Raw genomic sequence first — 19333 nt, forward strand, 5'->3', positions numbered from 1 at the left:
TACTGGGGAAGAGCAGAGGGCTAGTACTAGTAGCGCCAGAAAGAATGAAGCGACTGGGCCAAAGCCGAAAGGACGCTCAGCTGTGGATATGTCTGGTAGTGAAAGGAAAGTCCGATGCTGTAAAGATTTTTTCTCCATAGGAACCTGGAATGTAAGATCCATGAATCAAGGAAAGCTGGACGTGGTCAAACAAGAGATGACAAGACTGAACATCGACATCTTAGGTATCAGCGAACTAAAATGGACAGGAATGGGTGAATTTAATTCAGATGACCATCAGGTATACTACTGCGGGCAAGAATCCCTCAGAGGAAATGGAGTAGCCTTCATAGTCAATAAAAGAGTAGGAAAAGCAATACTGGGATACAATCCTCAAAATGACAGAATGATCTCAGTTCGAATCCAAGGCAAACCATTCAATATCACAGTAGTCCAAGTCTATGCCCCAACCACCGGTGCTGAAGAGGATGAAATTGACCGGTTCTATGAAGCCCTACAGCACCTTATAGAACTAACACCAAAAAATGATGTCCTTATCATCATGGGGGATTGGAATGCTAAAGTAGGAAGCCAAAAGATAACCGGAATAACAGGCAAGTTTGGCCTTGGAGTACAAAATGAAGCAGGGCACAGGCTGATAGAATTTTGTCAAGAGAATACGATGGTCATAGCAAACACCCTTTTCCAACAACCCAAGAGACGGCTCTACACATGGACATCACCAGACGGTCAACACAGAAATCAGATTGACTATGTACTCTGCAGCCAAAGATGGAGAAGCTCTATACAGTCAATAAAAACAAGACCAGGAGCTGACTGTGGCTCAGACCATGAGCTTCTTGTTGCAAAGTTTAAGCTTAAACTGAAGAAAGTAGGGAAAAGCACTAGGCCAGTCAGGTATGAATTAAATCATATCTCTGTTGAATATACAGTAGAGGTGACAAATAGATTTAAGGAATTAGATCTGATAGACAGGGTGCCTGAAGAACTATGGACAGAGGTTCGCAACATTGTACAAGAGGTAGCAACCAAAACCATCCCAAAGAAAAAGAAATGCAAGAAAGCAAAATGGCTGTCTGAGGAAGTTTTGCAAATAGCTGAGGAAAGGAGGGAAGCAAAAGGCAAGGGAGAAAAAGAAAGATACGCCCAATTGAATGCAGAATTCCAGAGAATAGCTAGAAGAGATAAGAATGACTTCTTAAATGAACAGTGCAAAGAAATTGAAGAAAACAATAGAATAGGGAGGACCAGAGATCTTTTCAAGAAAATTGGAGAGATGAAGGGAACGTTCAATGCAAAAATGGGCATGATAAAGGACCAAAATGGCAGGGACCTAACAGAGGCAGAAGAGATTAAGAAGAGATGGCAAAATTACACAGAAGAACTATACAAGAATGAGCTTAACGTCCCTGATAATCACAATGAAGTGGTCACTGACCTCGAGCCAGACATCCTAGAATGTGAAGTGAAGTGGGCCTTAGAAAAGCTGAGCAACAACAAAGCTAGTGGAGGTGACAGTATTCCAGCTGAGCTATTCAAAATCTTAAAAGATGATGCAGTAAAAGTGCTACACTCAATTTGCCAGCAAATTTGGAAAACTCAACAGTGGCCACAGGATTGGAAAAGATCAGTTTACATTCCAATTCCAAAGAAAGGCAGTGCCAAAGAATGTTCAAACTATCGCACCATTGCACTCATTTCTCATGCTAGTAAAGTTATGCTTAAAATCCTACAAGCTAGACTCCAGCAGTATGTGGATCGAGAACTACCAGAAGTACAGGCAGGATTTCGAAGAGGCAGAGGAACTAGAGATCAGATTGCCAACATACGCTGGATCATGGAAAAAGCTAGAGAGTTCCAGAAAAACATCTACTTCTGCTTCATTGACTATGCTAAAGCCTTTGATTGTGTGGATCATAACAAACTGTGGCAAGTTCTTAAAGAGATGGGAGTACCAGAACATCTTATTTGTCTCTTGAGAAACCTATATGCGGGCCAAGAAGCAACAGTGAGAACTGGACACAGAACCACTGATTGGTTCAAAATTGGGAAAGGAGTCCGGCAAGGCTGTATACTGTCGCCTTGCCTATTTAACTTATATGCAGAGCACATCATGAGAAAGGCAGGGCTAGATGAATCAAAAGTTGGAATTAAGATTGCTGGAAGAAATATCAACAACCTAAGATATGCAGATGATACCACTCTAATGGCAGAAAGTGAAGAGGAACTGAAGAGTCTCTTGTTGCGAGTGAAGAAGGAGAGTGCAAAAGTTGGGTTGAAACTAAACATTAAGAAAACTAAGATCATGGCATCCGGCCCTCTTAATTCCTGGCAAATAGATGGGGAAGAAATGGAGGTAGTGACAGATTTTATTTTCCTGGGCTCCAAGATCACTGCAGATGCGGACTGTAGTCAGGAAATTAAAAGATGCTTGCTCCTAGGGAGGAAAGCCATGGCAAATCTAGACAGCACACTAAAAAGCAGAGACATCACCCTGTCAACAAAAGTGCGTATAGTCAAGGCTATGGTCTTCCCAGTTGCAATGTATGGCAGTGAAAGTTGGACCATAAGAAAGGCTGAGCGCAAAAGAATTGAGGCCTTTGAACTCTGGTGCTGGAGAAGACTCCTGCGAGTCCCTTGGACTGCAAGGCGATCAAACCGGTCAGTCCTAGAGGAGATCAACCCTTTCAGCTTTCCAACTTTTGACTGATGGACTGCCTGACTGGACTCCCCCGGACTAATGGTTTTATCTTACTCCAGCACAGCCTTATTGGCGCTCAGGGGTGCCCCCCTCTCCTGGGTGCGACCCGCCTGCTTTTCCATCGTGCCTCTTGATGACAGACCCAATTATTGGGACCCCGAGAGATGGCTGGGCAGGGACAGGAGCCTCTCTTCCAAATTTAATAAGAGGCCCCTGGTGTGTTTTTTAGCTAAATGTTTTGAGGGGTTAGGGAGGGGGGTGGGCTTATCGGCTCGGTTGGAAACTAGGGGGGTTCCACCAACCGTTTCTCAGACCAGGTCAGGGACTGATCGCGCCGTGGTAGGGTCCGGGCTGGGGGTTTACGGGGCCCCGGGGCAGGGTGTGGGATTATCTATTCCCACAGCGGTTGGGAATGGCCGCAGGTGTAGGAACAGAGGGCCACATCAATACCCGGGGGTGCATCCCCGCTGTCTTCAAGCGGTGATGCGCTCCGACCCTCTGATTTCAGCACGTGGTACCGGGAGCGAGGATGAGCAGCCACCTGAGCTCAGGCTCGTGTGTTTCAATGCCAGGTCTGTAATGAATAAAGCACCTCTCATTCGCGATCTGATTGAGGAGGAGCATGCGGACCTGGCTTGCATTACGGAGACCTGGTTGGGCCCAGAGGGCGGGGTCCCCCTGGTTGATCTTAGCCCATCAGGTTTCCGGGTGCTGCACCAGCCTAGGGCTCAAGGTAGGGGCGGTGGAGTGGCAGTTGTTGTGAGGGAGACCTTATGTCCGCGGGAGGCCACCATAGTCCAGATAGCCGGGTGTGAGTCCCTCCTCCTGAGATGTGGTCCCAGAGCTCAGTTGGGCTTGCTGTTGGTGTATATTTCACCTAGACACGTGGCAGCAGCCCTGCCTGAGCTTCTCGATATCCTCTCAGGGTTGGTGGTTGAGTTCCCCAAACTTATAGTTTTGGGTGACTTCAACCTACCATCCCTGGGGGATCATCTGAGTTAGCTCGGGAGTTCATGGCTTCCATGATGGCCATGGACCTGAAGCAGGTTATTCTGGGCCCAACTCACGGAGGGGGTCACACGCTCGATCTGGTTTTTCTATCTGGACGGTGGTTAGATGATCTTGGGGGGGGTTCCCCAATTAATTTACCCCTGTCATGGACCGATCATCATCTCCTGCGGATGGTCTTCCGTTTTGCCACTCCCTGTCGTGGGGTTGCTGAGCCAACAAGATGGTTCCGCCCTAGGCGCCTTATGGACCCTGAGCGGTTCCAAACGGCGCTTGGGCCCCCACCTGCCTCCTTTGCTCACAGCTCGGTCGATGCCCTGGTGGAAGCCTGGGAAAGGGCAGCCACAGAGGCACTCGACCAAGTTGTACCCATGCGGCCCTTGACCCGACGCAGATCCCAACGGGCCCCATGGTTCTCCATGGAGCTCCGCGAGATGAAGCGTCGGAGACGGGGCCTAGAGAGCTGTTGGAGGTCCAGCCGATCCGAATCCGACCGGTTACGACTAAGGTCGTTTACGAGAACTTATCTCGCAGCATTGAGGGTGGCTAGGTCTAACCACTTTGCCACCCTCATTGCGTCCGCAGAGAATCGCCCGGCCGCCCTGTTTAGGGTGACTCGCTCTCTCCTTAATCAGGAGGTGAGGGAGGAACCCTTGCAGGGTCGAGCCGAGGAGTTTAGTCGATTTCTGTCGGACAAAATCGCTCGGATCCAGACCGGTTTGGACTCCGACTGGGCAGAGGCTGACGAAGAGGATACGGGCGGTCTTGTCGATTTAATCTGGGAAGAGTTCGATCCTGTGACCCCTGAAGTAGTGGACAAGATCATGGGGAAGCTGAGCTCCACCACGTGTTTGTTGGACCCGTGCCCCTCCTGGCTGACTTATGCAGCCCGGGATGGGACACGAGGCTGGCTCCAGGCAGTGATTACTGCTTCTTTGAGTCAGGGTAGTTTTCCCGCCGCCTTGAAGGAGGCGGTGGTGAGACCCCTCCTCAAGAAGCCTGCCTTGGACCCAGCAATTTTAAACAACTATCGTCCGGTCTCCAACCTTCGCTTTTTGGCGAAGGTTGTTGAGAGCGTGGTGGCGCATCAGCTCCCTTTGTTCTTGGAGGAAGCTGACTACCTAGACCCGTACCAATCGGGTTTCAGGCCCGGGTACAGCACGGAGACGGCATTGGTCGCGCTGGTGAATGATCTCTGGCGGGCTCGGGACAGGGGTTGTTCCTCTGTCCTAGTCCTTTTAGACCTCTCGGCGGCTTTTGATACCATCGACCATGGTATCCTGCTGCGACGTCTCAGGGGGTTAGGAGTGGGAGGCACGGTTCTCCAGTGGTTCTCCTCTTACCTCCTGGGACGTTCGCAGTCGGTGTTAGCAGGGGGGCAGAGATCGACCCTGAGACCTCTCATTTGTGGAGTTCCTCAGGGATCGGTTCTCTCGCCTCTCCTGTTTAACATCTATATGAAGCCGCTGGGTGAGATCATTCGTGGTTTTGGAGTTGGGTATCACCAATATGCTGATGATACCCAACTTTTTATTTCTACCCCAAACCACCCCAGCGATGCCCTCGACGTGATGTCCCGTTGCCTGGAGGCGGTCCGGGTCTGGATGGGGAGGAACAGGCTTCGACTCAACCCTGACAAGACTGAGTGGCTGTTCGTGCCGGCATCCCGGGAAATTCCGATTATCCCATCATTGGCCATGGGGGGTGAGCTATTACCCCCCGTAGATAGGGCCCGCAACTTGGGGGTCCTTCTAGATTCACAGCTCTCCTTGGAAGAGCATATTGGAGCTGTGACTAGGGGGGCCTTTGCCCAGGTTCGCCTGGTGCGCCAGTTGCGGCCCTATCTAGACCGGGATGCCTTGCGCACAGTCACTCATGCGCTCGTGACCTCTCGTCTAGACTACTGTAATGCTCTCTACATGGGGCTGCCCTTGAGGTCCACCCGGAGACTCCAGCTGGTGCAGAATGCAGCCGCGCGAGTCGTCTTGGGAGTTTCCCGATACTCCCATGTTACACCTCTGCTCCGCGAGCTGCATTGGCTACCGGTTGCTCTCCGGGTGAGGTTCAAGGTGTTAGTTATGACGTACAAAGCCCTTCATGGCATGGGTCCGGATTACCTACGGCAACACCTGCGACCGGCATCAACGTCCCTCCGTCCAGTGCGCTCCCACAGAGAGGGCCTCCTCAGGGTGCCGCCGATCAAAGAATGCCGATTGGTGACCCCCAGGGGGAGAGCGTTCTCTGTGGGCGTGCCAGACCTCTGGAACAGCTTACCGGTTGAGCTCCGGACGGCCCCCGACCTTCGCTCCTTCCGGCGCGATCTTAAAACATTCTTTTTCGAACAAGCTGGCCTGGTCTGACGGGATGGGGTTGGGTTTTTAAAATTAGTTTTTAACTTAATTATGTATTGATTTTATGGGCATGATGTTTAATTGGTTTTTAATGGTTTTTTAATTTTTGTATCTGGTTTTTTATTGTGTATTGCCCTGTTCACCGCCCTGAGTCCTTCGGGAGAAGGGCGGTATAGAAATCAAATTATTAAATTAAATTAAATTAAAACCCTGACTGCTCTTTAGAAGGCCAGATCCTGAAGCTAAAACTCAAATACTTTGGCCACCTAATGAGGAGGAAGGACTCACTGGAGAAGAGCCTAATGCTGGGAAAGATTGAGGGCAATAGAAGAAGGGGACGACAGAGAATGAGGTGGCTGGATGGAGTCACTGAAGCAGTAGGCGTGAGCTTAACTGGACTCCAGAAGATGGTAGAGGACAGGAAGGCCTGGAGGAACATTGTCCATAGGGTCGCGATGGGTCGGACACGACTTCGCAACTAACAACAACAACAATAAACCCGGTTTGATCCCCATGAATCATCTGTTGCAGAACCCTCATCAATCTATTAGCCAACACCTTAGTAAATATCTTATAATCTGTATTTAAAAGTGATATCGGTCTATAGTTTTTTACTTGAGTAGCATCTTGATCTTCCTTCGGAATCAAAGAGATAAAAGCAGTTCTCCAAGATGGAGGCACCTTTCCCCCACTCTGAATTGTCTGAAACAGTTCCTTTAACGGCTTTATCAACTCCATTTGTAAATTTTTGTAGTAAACCGCAGTCAAACCATCCGTACCTGGCGCCTTATCCATCTTCAATTCCTTAATTGCTATAAAAATTTCTTCTTCTGTTATCAATTGATTAATCTCCTCTTTTTGTGCTTGCGTAAGAACCGGGATGCTAGCATTCTCCAAATATACATCAATGTCTTTTTCATTAATCTTCTCCTTAGCATATAATTTAGAATAAAAATCCACAAAGGCTTCCTTAATAAGATCCTGTTGAAACACAACCTTTCCCTTATGTTCAATTTTATCTATATTAGAAGCCCTTTGCTTTTTCCTTAGTCTGTAAGCTAGCCATCTGCCTGGCTTGTTAGCATTGCAAAAAGTATTATGCCTGGCAAACCGCAAGTTGGTTGCCACTTGATCAGCCATCAATTTATCAAATTGTCCTCTTAATAGCTTAATAACCTCCTTAGTCTTCACATCCAATGGGTTCAAAATTTAGGCCTTTTCTTTTTCCCTAATTTCATTCTCCAATTCTTTCCTTCTGGCTTCCAAAGTACGTCTGTATTTATTATTCATATATATCAACACCCCTCTCATGTAGGCCTTGCTAGCATCCCAAACCATGTCCATAGAGGTACCCTTATTCATATTAATTTCAAAAAAATCCTTCATCCGCTGTTTACATTCTTCCACATTTCTCTGATTTCTAAACAAATTCTCATTTACGCGCCACGAGCGCCTATCCCTATTGTCCTTATTAATCTCTAACCAAACTGGACTATGGTCCGAAATAGTTCTTGCACAGATCTTTACCTTCTTAATCCTAGAAAAAAAATCATTAGTCAGCAAAATAAAATCAATCCTGGAAAAAGATTGATGTCTGTCAGAAAAAAAAGTATAATCCTTTTCATATAAGTGAGTGTCACGCCAGATATCTCGCAGTTCCAAATCATCCTTCATTTCAAAAAAAGATTTAGGCAATCTGGCATGACTCGGAACACGCTTAAAAGAACCAGCCTTATCCATCTGTGCATCCAAAACACCATTCCAGTCCCCCATAAAAATAAACGATTTGTAATCCAATTGAGTAAGCTTTGTATGAAGTGAGCTAAAAAAATCAGCTTGTTGTTGATTAGGAGCATACAGTCCAACTAGAAGCGTTTTTTTACCTTCTAACAACAAATCTATCATAACATATCTTCCTTGCTTATCTGCTTCAATTAATTCCGCTGTTAGAGTACTTTTAACGTAGACAACCACTCCATTTTTCTTATTCATCGCAGAAGCAACAAATTGCGTGCCCAACCTTGAGTTCGATAAATACTTTTGGTCCATAACCCTAATATGCGTTTCTTGCAAACATATAACATCAATCTTAAATTGTTTTAAATATTGAAAAACTTTCTTTCTCTTCTGTGGTGAGTTTAATCCATTAACATTCCAAGTTAGAAATTTAGTCACCATGCGTGGCGCCCCGAAGCTTTTGGAGCACGTCTTCAATAGCCCCTGTATTTTCTTTGGGCCGCGCTCCTCCCACAGCTTCACTATAAGTACGCTTTGAAAGTTCCATAAACTTCTGCTGGTCTTGCTCTTGTACTTGTCTTGCTCGTTTTAAAGCGGCACGCGTCAACCTCTGCTCTCCAGCAACAGCCAATGAAGCTATAATTTGATCCCCTCCAGCACCATTTTCCTCTGTCTGTCCACCTTCAGCCTCTTGAGGTTTCCCCTCTCCAGTCTTTATATAGATCCATTTCAATCTGAATTTCATTTTAATTCATGCTCTCTTGAATAGTCTAACTGATGATTTTTCATTAGAAGTTACACCACAGTGGATCTCTAGGAGTCCATGTTATCCTTCAGCATTGCTTTGGCTAACTTATTCAGGGGAGCACCAGCCTTTGTAATTATCTGCTTTAGCTAACTGCTATTTTATGCTTTATCATTTAACTCAGAGGTTCCCAACCTTTTGGGCATGAGGGACTGGTTCTGTAGATAAAGGTTTTTCCATGGACCGGAGAGTGCCTGGTTTTGTGTGCCGCTTGCATCCCACAGATGGGGCTTTGCTTGTTTGTGCGGACCAGTTGTTGGCATGCCGCAGCCCAGTACCAGTCCACAGACCGGGGGTTGGGGACCCCTGATTTAACTTAAAGAATGTTGAAAGAGATCTCTTGCTAGTTAAGAGCTATATGGTGTTAAATTGTGAGTTGAGAGTGATAATCAGTGACTCAAGTATCCTATAGTACTGTACGCATGCAGAGTTTGCACTGCTTGTGGATACAGTTCAAATCCTACCTAGAGCAAGATGGTAGGAATTCTCCAGATTTTTGTTTTCCAAATTGGAGACCACAATCTTTCATTGGTGTTTTTAAATTAAATGGGACTTTGTAGCCCTCCCACGTAATGGTCAGTCATTTTTTAAAAAAAATTGTGAACAAATAAAGCATGAATAAAAAGGATGAGATAGTATTATTGGATAGATGCCAGTTTTTGCACTTCCCTGTTGGTCTGCTGGAGGAAGTGTTGGTTAACATACAAGCAATTCACAGCATTGTAAGAAGTCAGAATAATTGTGTATCTGGGTAGATTGGTTTACAAGGCTTTGGAGATGAAAACAGTGGCTATGTAAATACCACCCTTCATTTTTCTTCTTTTTCAAGAAAGAAAGTGGGAACAGAGATCCTATGTAAACATTAAAATGGCTGAGGACAATCAAAGTAAACTTTTATCTAGGCAAGATGGAGAGTCTATTGCTTAGGTTATTGATAATTAAACATCACAATCTCTACCTTTGTGGGTAACTTTAGCCTAAGTATTGCATACAGGTAGTCCTCGACTTACAACCACTCATTGAATAACCATTCAAAGTTCCAACAGGATTGAAAAAGATAATTTAGACAGTATTTCACACTTATAGTCTTGCAGAATCTCCATGGTCACATGATCAAAATTTGGATGCTTGGCCATCGACTCGTATTTATAACGGCTGCAATATCCTGAGGTCACGTGATCACTTTTTGTGACCTTCTGACAAGCACAGTCAATGGGGAAGCCAGATTCACTTAACAAACATATTACTAATTTAACAACTGCAGTGATTCACTTAACTGTGGCAAGAAGGGTCATAAAATGGGGCAAAACTCATTTAACGGCTGCCTCATTTAGCAACAGAAATTTTGGGCTCAATTGGGGTCCTAAGTCGATGACTACCTAAATTGATTACTTAGGTTCTTCGTTCATTATCAGTCCATATTCCATCACGTCAGTGTAAAACAGCATTAGGAAAGCAATATATGTCATTCACAGCTAAATCACTACTGGGTACAGGCTGTGCAGTTAATAGCTCTCGATGCACTAAATGTTCATGTCAGAGAGTCCTAAAATTATTGCACAGAGTAGAAGCTCTTTAATCCTTCAGACAACTCTGGCAATGCCTAACAGGATTATTTCTTATTATAAGAAGTGACAAGTGTTTTATAGTCTAATTTATTTAGATTTAGTTTGTAAGATTCAGTATAAATACATAGAATACTAATTGACCTAGCTAACTGGGCATGCCAAGATTTAACTGAGCACTTTGGAATCCTTTAATGCTATTCTGTTTATTTACCATATTTTAAAAAGGTGCTGTCTAGTTTCTACTAGCCAGAAACCTGGTCCCACCATGACAGTGCATCAGAAATATACATTTTTAACTGATGAAACTGATAAATTATACAAAATAGGTTATAATATTAAAAACATTTATGTAGGGATTGGAGTAGCAGTTTTAAGTTAAAATTGAGCTCTCAGTTATGAGTTTTCTCAACAAGAGAATTTTTAGTTATTTATGAGGACATCATGAGTTGCATTCAACTTCTAGTTGTGTCTTGTCAAATGCAGTTTGGGTTACTAAGACGCCCATTGTTCTGCTTTTAAATATCTTCACAGAAAATGAAAGGGATTATCAATTTTATCAAGGTTGACTCAGCCTTCCATCCTTCAAGTGGTTGGTGAAAGGAACACCCATTTTGTTGGGTCAATATACTGACATTGTAAATTGCCCATAGATTGCTGTAGGATAGTATATAAGTCTAAGTACTAATGATATGTATGCTTATTACATAAAATTATGTAGAATAATTCAAAGTACATGAGATAATGAATCCTCTTAAAAAGACAATTCCAAGCGATAAGAATGGGCAATAACTGCAGTTCAATATAAATAAGCAAAAAGTTGATTAACATTGTCATAAAACATAAACTTCCTAAGGATACTCATGGGCGCCAAACTGTTTCCTGGTGAAGTATTAATTGTGGGAGGGAGGATATTCCTTAAGGAAGAAAGCTTAGCATGATAAAATGGGCGATTGGCACTCAATGCTTCTTGGAGAAGTAGGTAGGCATACAAAATAGGATTCAGGCTTTTTGTAGCAGGGATAACCAAACCTATTTCTAGACAACGGATAGATCTGGAAATTTGGGAGCGTGCTGTGGATGCTCCCTATTAAATTAGCATGAGTTTGCATGTACATTCACTACACAAGCTGCAGATGAGAGATCTTTCCTAGAACTTTCTACCACCCCATAATCACCACATGGCTTTCCTCTGCCTTAATATTTTCTTCAGCTCTGTCTCCTTTCAAAGGACAGTAGGGGTGTCATTTCAAATCCTCAGGCTTTCCCTTTCCTAACAAACATCTGCCCCTAGTCATTTTTCTTTTCATTTCACTTGTCCCAATGTGAAATTACTTTTTTTCCAAAAAAAGAAAAGAAAAGAAAAGAGGCTTTATAAGAAACGGGATGGAAGGGGGAGGCGGGCAAAGAAAATGTGCAGGCGCTATGTATCGCAAGAGGCTATGGGGATCAACGATAAGATGTCTGGAAAGATTTACTACTGTAGATTTTGTTAACTTGTTTTTGTTAAGTAGTTGCATTTTGAATGATAATATTTCAGAATCATTGGAGGAGATCAAATCTACTTAATATAGATATGTGTTTCCTATTACATTTTATTTTTAGGACATTTTCCATCACCTTGAAGAATACAGTCAGTAAATATTGGCATTGAATCCTTGCCCTATAACAAAAATTGCTTAATATACTTTATAAGATGGTGTGTTTTGCCATCACTTATGTAAATATTGGAAATGGCCATGAGAAGAAATACAACCCATTCAGAAATTCTGCACATTTTTGGCATTCTTTAGTTTGATGACATTAAATTTAATAGCACTTTACTAATTTTGGTTAATATAGTAAGGTAATAACACAACTAAAAGCAGTGTGGAAGACATACTGTATTCTGCATAAAATTTGTTGGAACCAATGGCCTATATCCATAGTACAGGCAGTCCTTCACTTACAACCAGCTGCCTAACAACCATTCAAGGTTACACCCAACCTCCCCAGCACTATTTATGACTCAGTTTTGGAGTCACAATGGCCATACACATTTGGTCATGTGATCGCATTTTGGGTACTTAAAAAATGACCAGCCTTTATGGCTGTTTGCAGTGTCCTGTTGTCATGTGACCACAATTTGCAAGGTTTTTTTTGCAGGTTTTTAGTGTGTTTACTTCCACTTTCTGGCAAAAAATGCTGTTTGGGGAAAATAGATTTGGTTAACAATTAAAATGAAGTTATAATTTTGAATCTGGGTATGTGATGTCTTGACTTATGACCATGATTACAAGGTTCAATTGTGGTAGTAAATCAAGGACTACTTATAACTCCATAAATAATAGCTTTGATTCTTAGAGCTTTAGCAGAACTTCCAACTGGATAATATTTGTTTTGAAATTGCTGCCATGTTTGAATGTGGTGTAATAAACCACATTCAAGCACAGACAAGCTAGATGGGGATATATTTTGTTCTTTCATAGCTGGAAGAAGCCTCTGAGCATGTTTCCAAATTTTGTGTTATCCAAACAAAGGCAGTGAAAGATGAGGGGAAGATTTAAGTACTCAACCTCTTCCACATCTAAGACCTTGTGGAAATCTTTTATTAAATGGATCTAACTTGCAACTACATTGAAAGAAAAAATAACAGGGAGCAAGAATTGGATCAGTAGTATCCGGTCTAACAAGATTCCCATCTCACAAGATTCCCATCAGTGCTATACTGTAGACTGTAGGTAATTAACTGTTACATTTTATTTCATTCTAATTTGTATAGAGAGCATTTGAACATAAAACTGCATATGCTCTTTTATTTATGTCGTATGCTTTTGTGATAACTCTGCAATCATTTTCAAGTTCTGTCTTCATATTGTATTAGGACAGGAATAATGTATCCGCTAGCCATGGACCACAGTTGGAAGGGCCAGAGACAGTAAGTGTGTCACTTGTATGTAGATGTGACTAAAGCACCACGGGCTGCTCACCTGAGCTGAAGCTTGTAGTCTTCAGAAGCATGTTTTTTTCCCACCCTAGAATGTACTTTTAAGAATGGGCTTGTGTGAGAATTCTTGATGCTGGCACAATGAGATCCTCTATGCTTGAATTTAGTCTGAACATGAACAATTCTTGTTCGGTTGTACACTGACTGATATATTTCACCACGCTAGCAATGCAGTTCTATATACCGGCTGCAATGCTTCTGATATGCACAGTTATGAAATGAAAGAATTTATGGCTGAATGCTGCATCAGGCACATCTGAGAAAAAAGAGTGAATTGCACACATATTTCTATCCATCTATTGAGTGATTGGAATAAATAATAATAATAGTAAAAAAAATAGCAGAATCTTTCTTCCAGATTCTGTTGAGTTGTATTCAGAAGCCCCATGAAAAGATTATAATCAGTATTTTTGTTGGTGGTTTAATATCTGTGGATTGTTAAAATAAATAATTATGCAGGCCTGCTTTAATTTAGATTAGTTTGGATTATGGCCCAGTATTTTCAATCAGGATATAATTCCTGCATGCTGCTTAGATTGCTTGCACCACAGACTGCCCTACTAAATATTTTCCAGTAAGCAGATTTCTTACCAAAATCATTATATCACTTCAAGGATTTATTTTGCATTCTTTTTTTTGTCTCTATCCACCCTACCCATCTGGTCAGAATATAGTTCAACTGAGCATATAGTGACTCAGTAACTAAGTTCTGATGACATTCTTAAGCAGAGTTGGTAATATGTGAGTATAAAGCAGATTTATTTTTCATTTAAAATAGATGGTATGTGTGTGTAAATGCTCAGGTTAATAGCTGTAAGCATGGCATTTGCATTTCTAGTTTGTGGGTTTTTTTTATTGTGTCTCTGTTGTTAACTGTATATTTGACCGGTTTAGTTACTTTGTAGATAGTTATTCACATTGAAATTTTGTTTAGAAACAATTGTTTTAAAGTTGTGCTTGTTTCCAAAATATTAGATAAAGAGAAATACTGTCAATGTTATATTGAAACATATGTTAAAATTAGAGTTTTTCATAATAATATATATAAGGTTTAGATTTTATCTATTTTTTTATCTAATACAGTGTATAGCTCCCACAAGTAGCTGCACAAGAGATAATCCATTTTAATTTCCTAATTTGGATTAGAAATAAATCATAGTATCATGCACACAAGCAATCAATCTAGGTTTTGGGCATTTAACAGAATTGGATGACACTCTGATTCTCTGGGTGAATGAGATAATTATATGTGCAATTCAAATACAGTTCACACATTTAACTTTTCTAGTGATTAATTATTAATATATTTCAATTTGATTGTTCACTTTGTATAACATAATGTTAAGTTGCTTTTAGTTCTCCATTTCATAAAACTTAAGAAATGTTCAGTTGTTTCCTACTTTTTATTGATTTAGCCACTATTATTTTACTGGAGTTTGTTTTTAAGTAAACTTTTCTCCCTTCCTTTTGTGCATTTTTATGATAATCCTTTTTTTAAAAAACACGTTTTGTTTGGTTAGTCCTTGTATGAGAATTTTTTTTTTGACAACACAAAAACACATTTGACTTTTCATTTCATACATTATAAATATTTAATAAAAGTACCATATAATAAGATCTTGTTTAATTATAATCAATACAAAATAATGAAATAAAATTATCATACATTTCTGATTAGTTTGAAAAATTTTAATGCATTATGTGTTGTTCAAGACTTATTTGGTTTTATTTATTTGGCTTCATCCAAACTTATTGTATGAAAGTTTTTGCATTTCTTGACAAAGCAAGTATCCTAGTAATGACTGTTGAAGAATTTTCATTTGCATTACTACCAAATTATATTGAGTATGCTGCATATTTCAGAATATTTAATGGCAAATGGTATTACTTTTCACATTATCAGTTGATTTCTCATTAGTAAATAACAAGAATAGTTCAATATTTTTCCATTTAAAAGCATTTACAGTATATTTGTTTTAGTGTAGTTGAATTATAAAAATGCATTAATGAACAATTGACTTTTTTAACAATGAATGCTTATTTTTGAAATAATTTCTCTTGATATTTACATGTCATAAATATGTCTATAGTTTTTCTTTTTAGAAACTATATTGTGTTCATTTACTTTCATTTATCTCATTTTACTAAACTTGAACTATTTTCCATTTAATTTACTCAGAAGTAATTGAACATAAGAGTATAGATAGCTTTAAATGACTTCATAGATACATTCATGAACCATATTACTAACATATGATATTAAAATATGGCATAATATCCCCTATTTGGGAGGGCAGGGGGGGAGGGAGAAGATTTTTTTAAAAAAAGAAAGCAAACACAGCTCTCTTCCTGAGCCAAGAAGTTAACGCTGCTGAGCAGTCAAATTGTCTTGGCGCCATATAATTGTTCTTGGGATAAGAAATGTGGATCTTCTTAAATCTTTTCTAGATAAGGCAGAGCTTGGGTTTCTTTTTTTAAAATGAAATTTCTATTTAAGCTTTATGATCTGATTAAATTTAAAATGTTTGAAAGTGGACTTGAGGCCTGTCCCATTTGGGCATGATAGAAGTATGAATGATTAATTGACCTTTAATATACACAGACCTTTGATGTTTGATTGAAAGGGGGGAAAAAGCTTTTCACTGTACTGTATTAGTTTAGATGTGAATGTAACTAAATGGATGAAAGGCCATCTCCAATGTGAAAACCCTAACGAAAGATCAGCTTGAGTTCACATCATACATTAACAATGCCTGCTACCCTGAGATCAGTCTTATTTTAATCCTCCCAAACTTTCCTAATCCTTTGTTGGTATGATTCAACTACGCAACCAGGGTGACTGCAAGTTTATTTTTATTTCCATGCCACCCTCAAAACTTGTGTTGTTGTTTTTTGTCATAGTAGACAATTTCTGATCAAGATCTGTGGTAGGAAGGTCTTTCACATTGTCTGGTGCATGAATCTCTTAAACTGAGAATGCCAGGGTTTGAACTAAGGCACCTTCTGCATGCAACTTCCTTGAACTATAACCAGCAATGCCTAGTGCAGTCTTTTTTTTTTCATAAGCACGTGGGATTTGAATTTGGATCTCCTCGTTCCTAGTCTAATGGTGATACTTCTCTAATTCTTTGAATATTTGAATGTATGGTGTGAGAAAGCTCGAATATCTAAATATATTCTATTTGATTATAATGAACAAAAGTAGCATACTGCATAAACATGTACTGAGAATGAGATCCAACACAAATTTCACAAAGGAAAATCTATTCTTTGTAATTGTGTAGATGAATTTGTTCTTAAAAATCAGTATCAAACATTTAGACTGTTTATCTTTCTTTGTAACTAGGTTATGTGGGTATGCAACTTATGCCGGAAGCAACAAGAGATCCTAACTAAATCTGGAGCGTGGTTTTTCGGGAGTGGTCCACAACAGCCATCCAGTCATGATGGTACATTGAGTGACACAGCTACGGGTGCTGGTTCAGAATCTCCTAGAGAAAAGAAAGCTAGGCTTCAGGAACGGTCACGATCTCAAATACCCCTAAGCACAGCAGCCACAACTGCGCAAGAAATATCCTCTGGTGTGCAAGCAAACAGAAGGAAAGCCCAAGAAGTGTCACAACAAACTATGGGCCTGGAACAGAAACAAACTGCTTCTAGATCTAGAAGTGAACCCCCAAGAGAGAGGTAATATTGATGCTAATGGGTTGTCCCTGAATAATTATGGGAAAACCATAACTATAAGATTAGTTAGTGTGGAGGGCTTATTATAAATGAAGAAAGTTATCTGCCCTTTATCATGAAATAGAAGTTGATTATCAGTGGCTGAAGAATCAATGGAGAGGAGGAGAACTTTGAGGCTGCCTTCAAAAGCTATTCTTGATATACTCAGCAGAGACTAAGAGAGGAATTCCAGTCACCTCTTCTACAAAATGAGAAGGGTGAGGGCAGAGAAGGTAAGCCTAGGAGAAATAGGAATAAAAGAGAAAAATGATCTGGTTTTTTTCTCCAAAATATACATGCATATTTATTTATTTATTTATTTTATTTTATTTTAATTCCATTTATATCCCGCCCTTCTCCGAAGACTCAGGGCGGCTTACAAGCTTAGCAGTAGCCTTCATTCTATGTATATGCCTGCTTATTAGGGCTTTCACACACACCCCAAGCGGCATTATTACAAAGTCAGCTTAATTGCCCCCAACAATCTAGGTCCTCATTTTACCTACCTCGGAAGGATGGAAGGCTGAGTCAACCTTGAGCCTGGTGGGATGCGAACCTGCACTAATTGCAGGCAGCTGGTGTTACTTAATATGATCAACACAAGAGTTCACATTGCTTGACTTGGGAAAAATCCATGTTTTGAATTGCTAATGTTGTCCTCCTCCTCCTCCTCTCCATATTGCATTCTTTCCTTTGCATCTTTTCCCCAGTGGTATGTTTTTGAAGCAATATATTGTAATCTGGTCATAGTGATTGCTTGTGTAGAACATCTGCAAAGTGCATCCTAAGGACTCCAGAAAGCCATGCCTGCATCTCAAACTGGCATTCAAAATGGCTGTTTCGTTTTGCTTAATAATGCTGGTGGTCTTTGACTTAGTACCACAGTTGAGGCCAAAATTTTTGTTGCAAAGCAAGACAGCTGTTAAGTGAGTTTTGTCCTATTTTAGGACCTTGCTTGCCACAGTTCTTAAGTGAATCACTGCAGGTATTAGATTGGTAACACTGTTGTTAAGTGAATCCGGCTTCCCCATTGACTTTGCTTGTCCAAAGGTTGTGAAAGGGGGTCACGCAACCCCAGGACAATGCAACCACTGTAAACTAGTTGCCAAGCATTTGAAATTTGATCATATGACCATGGGGATGCCACAGCAGTCATAAGTGTGAAAAAGGGTCATAAATTCCCTTTAACAGTGCTGTTCTAACTTTGAACAGTTACTAAATGAACTGCTGTAAGTTGAAGACTACCTGCACATTTGATTATTTAAGACTTACCGTAATTAACAATATTTACATGTAGCCATTAATAATGTGTGATTTAGCAAAGATGAAAAATGCACAAGATACATCAAAACGTTTAACATCATCAAATAAAACAAGATATTGTCATACCCACAGTCTAAAAGCAATAAAATCTGGGTTGTTGTTTTTTAAAAAATCTTCTACTAGTGCCAAAAATAATAAAAAAAAAGTTACAGATAAATTCTTTATAGGGAAAGAATTCTATAATCAGCCTTCTTTTTTGTTGTCACTCTGAAATAGAGGTTTTGGAAATAGGCCTTTAAAGACTATTTCAAGGCACGGGCAGATTTTAAAGAGGAGAAGAGAATCCTTCTGAAAACACGGTTCAAAAACATTTAGTTTTTAGAAATTAATAGCAGTATGTAAAATTTGGTCTAGGAATAGTTTTGGAACTATAGTAGATCATAAATCATTAATGTGACATAATTATGTTGAAACAATCTCTTTAGCAAGTTCACTATCATACTTTGAACCATTGCATTTTCCAGGTACGGTACTGTATTTTTAAAAAATGTTCCAATATAAGGAACTGCAATAATCCATAAGAGAAGTTACCAATGTATGAGTAACTTTAATTAAAATACAGAGGTCTAGGTAGCATATTCACCTAATTAAAAGATTTTTAAGATTAATTAATAAAAACACAGTATCACGTAACTATTTTAGCAACTCTTATCTTCTACAAAAGGTTAATTAAGGATGATAGAAAATTAATTGTCCTGAACTGAACTGAATGTAATTTGATAACTTGCATCTATGCAGATGTATATCATGGGCGTCATTTAAAAAAAGCATCCAGCATTTTATTCGGCATCAGTAGGAGTCAGATGTAACTATGGCTGAATGAAAGTAGTAAAAAATCTTGTTCCTTTTCTCTTTCTAATTGTTGCTGGGTCAAAAACCATGGCCCACCAATGCCCCAAATTTCCTTAAGAATAGTAGTAAACTAAATCCCGACTGAATATTGTGCCTGGTCATATTGGTTCTTTAGAACCCATGCATTACCTAGAATTGGGTCAGCTGGCCAGGAACCTATTTTTTTTTCCAGCAAGGAAAGGAATAAGTTCCTGGAAGATCTAATGGTTGTTTGGTGGGATTAGGATGAAGTGGGAATTTCTATCTAAGTTATAATTGCACCCAGTCACACTGAAATAATGC

General features: G+C 40.4%; 1 protein-coding gene across 1 annotated transcript in view; it reads left to right on the forward strand.

Annotated features, from left to right (window-relative positions):
- The window catches only part of RIMS1 (regulating synaptic membrane exocytosis 1), a gene marked incomplete at both ends in the record, with an annotated part of 304965 nt that overhangs the window by 165778 nt on the left and 119854 nt on the right, over window positions 1-19333 (forward strand). The window contains one exon of the mRNA XM_081313224.1: window positions 16500-16840. Coding sequence (XP_081169350.1) covers window positions 16500-16840 — 341 coding nt within the window. The remainder of the gene's footprint in view (window positions 1-16499; window positions 16841-19333) is intronic.

Source organism: Vipera berus (genome assembly GCF_964194415.1).
Source record: "Vipera berus genome assembly, chromosome: 1".
Classification (NCBI taxonomy): Eukaryota; Metazoa; Chordata; class Lepidosauria; order Squamata; family Viperidae; genus Vipera; species Vipera berus.